Here is a 6,000-nt window from a genome sequence, read left to right on the forward strand (position 1 = left end):
CTCAACGGCATGTCGAGCAGCAGACAATTCCTGCTTGTGTCTGCCTAGCATCGCTCCCTGGATCTCGACGGCTGAGTGGAGAGGATCCGAAGTCGCTGGGTCCATTCTTGGTCGGATTCTTCTGTTACGGTGCGTGAATGAGGACCCAAAAGCGAATCAACTTAAACAGAGCTTCTTTAATTACCAAACATAGGTAGGCTCAGATGGACCGGCAGATTCCGACAGGACAGGACAAGGTTACAGCAAACATGACGGCAGTCTGGTTCAGGCATGAATGACACAAACAAACAAGAATCCGACAAGGACAGGAGCAGAAACAGAGAGAGATATAGGGACCTAATCAGAGGGAAAAAGGGAACAGGTGGGGAACGGGGTGAATGGGTAGTTAGAGGAGACAAGGGACAGCTGGGGGAAAGCGGGGGAGAAAAGGTAACCTAACACGACCAGCAGAGGGAGACAGGGTGAAGGGAAAGGACAGAGACAAGACAACATGACAGTACATGACATCTGGTCCTGAGAAATAGGCCGTTTACTTTAGGAACGTTATTTTTCCAAACATAAAAATAGTGCCCCCTAGCTTCAAGATGGTGTTTTGCTGGTGAAACCGTCTGTGATTTATTTAGAATTCAAGGCACATTTACCCAGCATGGCTACCACAGAATTCTGCAACGATACGCAATTCCATCTGGTTTGGGCTTAGTGGGACTATCATTTGTTTTTCAACAGGACAATGACCCAACACACCTCCAGGCTGTGTAAGGGCTATTTTACCAAGAAGGAGAGTGACGGAGTGCTGCATCAGATGACCTGGCCTCCACAATCCCCGGACCTCAACCAAATTGAGATGGTTTGGGATGAGTCGGACTGCAGAGTGAAGGAAAAGCAGCCAAAATGTGCTCAGCATATGTGGGAACTCCTTCAAGACTTTTGGAAAAGCATTCCAGGTGAAGATGGTTGAAAGAATTCCAAGAATGTTCAAAGCTGTCATCAAGGCAACGGGTGGCTATTTGAAGAATCTCAAATATAAAATATATTTTGATTTGTTTAACTCTTCCTTGGTTACTACATGATTCCATATGTGTTATTTCATAGTTGTGATGTCTTCACTATTATTCTACAATGTACAAAATAGTAAAAATAAAGAAAAACCCTTGGATGAGTAGGTGTTCTAAAAGGTCTGAATACTTTCCGAATGCACTGTACCTTTTTCATGCATGTTTTTTTCTTTCCCTTGTCGTCATCCCTCTTCATGAGGAAATCATAATGGAGTTTACAGTTCCGTCTAGGTTGTTCCAAATGATTTCAATCATTTTCTGATTTGAACGAAACCATTCATACATGTTTTCCCATGGTGGAAGTAGTCAGCAAGTGACTTTTTGGACCTGATTGTGTCTTCCCCACTGAAAAAGATAAACTGTTCAGTTTGATATCATTTGAAAGCTTAAAAACAGGTTTGTCAAACTATTCTAGGATTTCTTTAAAAAATGTTTGAATGAAAAAAAATGTTATTTTTTAATCTTGAATGTAAATGATCTAAAAATGTGTAAACTCCCCCCAAAAATATAATTTTCAGAAATCTTGTACTTTAGACCCTATTTTACATAATCCGAGGTGTTTGTGTTGTGCCCAACATTGGTTGAGACACTGCATAGTCTTGAATACAGGGTGGGTGTCATTTAAACCATAGAAATGGAACTCATAGAATGGACCTATCCCTTCAGACCCCTGCAATTTAGCTGTTACACCATTGACATTTAAATAGAATTGAAACTTTAACTTCCGATTACTACCAGAAACATGTCCACCGGTCCACCCACTGTTGAAAGTTAACTTGGGAATGTCTATTGTATTATCTATAGTTCTGTGATTTCAGTAGGTTTCCTACGGAAGATAGTTTAATTTATAACAATGAATATTCCCACTCAAGTCAACATTCTACGATGTGTGGAACTCCAACCATCCATGTGGTACCATATGAAAGTTGAAATTTCAACATTATAGTACATTTATAAACCAAAACATGACACCCATGCAGTATTTGGGGTGGGGCGGCAGGTAGCCTAGCGGTTAGAGCATTGGACTAGTACACAAAAGGTTGCAAGATCAAATCCCTGAGCTGATAAGGTAAAAATATGTTGTTCTGCCCATGAACAAGGCAGTTAACTACTATTCCTGTCAATGAAAATAAGAATTTGTTCTTAACTGACTTGCCTAGTTAAATGAAGGTCAAATGTAAAAAAAATTATATATGATAAACTGGGTGGTTCCAGTCTTAAATTCTGATTGGCTGACAGCTGTTGTATGACAATAATTTATTGTTACTGCTCTAATTACATAGGTAACCCGTTTATAATAGCAATAAGGCACCTCGGGAGCTTGTGATATATGGCCAATATTCCACGGGTAGTAGTGTCAGGGGAGTGTCCACGCACTCTGCGTTGCATCGTGGGTAAGAACAGCTCTTTGCCGTGGACTATTTGCATTGTGCCACCCCCCAACCCCTCTTTTACGCTGCTGCTACTCTCTGTTTATCATATATGCATAGTCACTTTAACTATACATTCATGTACATACTACCTCAATTATCCCAACTAGCCGGTGCCCCCGCACATTGGCTACCCGGACTATCTGCATTGTGTCCCGCCACCCACCACCCGCCAACCCCTCTTTTACGCTACTGCTACCCTCTATTTATCATATACGCATAGTCACTTTAACCATTCCTACAAGTACATACTACCTCAATTAGACAGACTAACCGGTGCCTGTATATAGCCTCAATACTGTTATAGCCTCGCTACTGTTTTTTTCACTGTCTTTTTACTGTTGTACTTATCTATTGTTCAACTAATACCTATTTTTAAATAAAAAATTGCACTGTTGGTTAGGGCCTGTAAGTAAGCATTTCACTGCAAGGCCTGTTGTATTCGGTGCATGTGACAAATAAACTTTGATTAGATTTGATATTGACCATACATCTTACCCCCTCAGGCCTTATTGCTTAAGTAAGCTGTATCTCAACCAATGACGGGCTCAACACAAAAACAACCCAGATGACGTAAAATACAGTCTGAGCTACAATATATCTGAACATTATTTTTTTAATTATTTACACGTTTGTAGATAACTGACTTTAAAGCTTAAACATTTTTTGTTTTTAATGAAGATTTTTATTTATTTATAGAAATCATAAAGCAATTTGACAACCCTGTTTGTAAGCTTTCAAATTTTATCAAACTGAACCGTTAATCTTTTTCAGTGATGAAAACATGTCTCATGGTATGGTGGGGTATGCAAAATGGGTCAACTTTGAGCACCTCTATCTCCTGAATGTGTTGGTATTCAGGTCCAAAAAGTGACTTTCTGACCACTTCCACCATGGACAAACATGTATGGAAGGTTCAAATCAAACGGGGTGCAGTGAGAAAGTGATTCAAATCATATGGAACCTCTTTATGACCTTTTCCAAAGCCCTGCTGTTCAAACCCCAGCCTCCCGCTATGCGGTAAAATCCCCTCCGACGGAGATATCAGGTGGGCTGGAGTCTAGGCCTAATACACTTTGGAACACCTGTCACCGGAGTGTGTGACACGAGATGGGCGCGCGCCCCGGGAGGCAGTCAACACATAGTGCGCGACCCCGCCGTGTGGCGCCCAGTCCCGGTGTCTGTCTCCGCGGCTATTCAAACACACCTGGACGCGCATCTGGCCACAAGCACCTGCGTGCCGATAAGACGTCAACCTCGATTCCGCTGTTTGCACACCGGTGTCGGTTGAATGCGCTTCCTCATTGAACAACAACTTTACAATTTATTCTGATGTGCGGTTGGAGGTGAGGTGAATTTGTATTAAGATTTTTTTTTAAATCAAGAGACCTGTAAGCCAAAAAGGTGTTCGCGTTAATCAAAACACGCTCACTCGGGACGAGGGAGAAAAAGACACAGCGCTGATATACGATGCGACCCTTGTCGACTAGGCCTACACCAGCACATCAAACACACAATAATTAACTCGGCTAATAAATAAAACTGTCGATCCGTGGGGAAATTATGCGTGCAGACTATGCCTTAGTCGGCAGCAACTCACAGAGGGAGCGGAGGCTTGGGGATGCCAACTTCCGAATATCCAAAAATAGTGGTTGTACAAGAGATCATCAACCTTTGCCCAAAGTCTGGAATGGAAATGTCATAAGTATTTTCCGTAATCAGATCACAAAGTTGAAATTCAAGTCGATTCCATTTGTTTCCTAAAGTCTCTAATTTCATCAAATATTCCTGCTGTCATACAGTTTTTATTAAGAGCAGCCTAGATTCAAGGAATTACAATCCTTGCAAAGAGGACATTTTTTTGGAAAATTAGAAGCCATGCCTGTATCCAAAACTCACTGAAAACGCGCATTTGAGCCATGAATGTAAAACGTTAAATCAAAGAATTGGCGTTGTGGGCAATTAGCCTTATTACGTCTAAAGACTTTAAATACGATATTAGTAAGGTGTCATGATTGCCGATACAATCATATTGCTAAAAAAAAAGTAATTTTAAGGCTAGATAATAGGCTAGAATGACTGACGACAAAAATGGATGTAACACCATTGGATACCTTCCTGCATCTTACCTTGTATGAAGATGCTGAGCAGTATTCCGAGGAACAACATCTCCGTTATGGGGCGGGAAGAGGCACGGGGACACGGAAAGGGAGATGGAATTTGGACTTAGTGCGTTTGCTCCGCCACGGCTCTATTCGCCCGCACACGACCCGCGTCACTCCGCTCAACGTTACATCCAGCGGGAGTCACGCTCCACGGTTCTGGGTACGTGTTGCTGGTGTATAGTCCTGTATAACGATTAATTCCTTAGATTACACTGGTTGAGACAACAGCTAACATAGTTTGACTGTGACCACCGCCAAAGTGCGCAGCGTCTAGCGCGTGCACCGATAGACTGAACACAATTAACCAAGACTCCCAAATACAGCTGTGGAACATCAGGTTACTCTGCATCCATAGATAGTGTCAAAATTAGAGAATATTTTTCTAATGCCATTTCTCTCTCCGCAGTGGCACTAGAGGAGCCAGTCTACATGCTGCCGGAGACGTCGGGAGACCATGAGGATGACAGATGCAGTGCAGTTGGGTTATTAACCGGCGGTCCCTCCTCCTCGCGCTCGTCCGTTCACTGTGCGACAGTGGGTTAAATGCCATACACAGCTGCGTCCTGATGATTGGCTCAGAAGAAGAAGTTCTCAGATGCGACGACGGGGGACATATAGTAAGGGGTGTACCAGGCTATATTAAGTCTGGACATATTCGAGTGTCCTCATAGTTTCAAACTAAATAGGATTTCATGGACGTTTGTAATTTCATGTAGCCTACCATATTACAACAGCCATGTCTGAATGCAGGTCCCCTTATCCTCAGACTAATGACATGATGCTCTGGTGTGTTTGTAAATATTGACCTTCGGACTTTCCTGTCAACACCTCTCTCACTGTTGTGAAATATATTGGCTAGTGCACAGGCTATGCTATCATGGCCCCAGATCTGTCTGTGGCTTGCCAACTCAATTGCTTATTGTCAAGCCAAACGCTCCCTTTATATTGACTGACAAACTTTTCCATTCGGTATATTCTGTTGCTGGCATGCAATGCCAGTCTATCTATTTTACAGTCTATTCTGTTCTGTTCTATTCTATTGAGGGGGTGAGTGTTGAAGTGGATGTGTAGCCTAATGTGCAAGTGGAGAAGAGGCTCAGGGAGGTTTATGGCCGGGCAGCCATAAATAATCATGACAGAAGCGATGAGAGGAGGATCATGAGTCTTTAAATTATTCACGCAATTTCATAATTGGCAAACTCACTGGCTTGAGAACGGTGTAGTTTACGAGCTGGAATCTGCATGCTAATGAAGCCAACCTGTCAGGATGTCACGGATTATAAGACAATGGAACAAGAAAACAATTGGGATGCTTATGAAAAACATTAGCCTACTGTGTTAGGCCTACTG

The 6,000-nt window shown here is 42.4% G+C and overlaps 1 protein-coding gene across 1 annotated transcript in view; it reads right to left on the reverse strand.

The window, feature by feature from the left end:
- The window catches only part of LOC110504996 (GDNF family receptor alpha-4-like), a 28,680-nt gene extending 23,515 nt beyond the window's left edge, over positions 1–5,165 (reverse strand). Inside the window, exon 1 of the mRNA XM_021583922.3 lies at positions 4,615–5,165. Coding sequence (XP_021439597.3) covers positions 4,615–4,654 — 40 coding nt within the window. The 5' untranslated portion in view covers positions 4,655–5,165. The remainder of the gene's footprint in view (positions 1–4,614) is intronic.
- Positions 5,166–6,000: the final 835 nt, after the last annotated feature.

The sequence above is a fragment of the Oncorhynchus mykiss genome, chromosome 25 (assembly GCF_057628025.1).
Source record: "Oncorhynchus mykiss isolate SJ-2025 chromosome 25, ASM5762802v1, whole genome shotgun sequence".
Taxonomy (NCBI): Eukaryota; Metazoa; Chordata; class Actinopteri; order Salmoniformes; family Salmonidae; genus Oncorhynchus; species Oncorhynchus mykiss.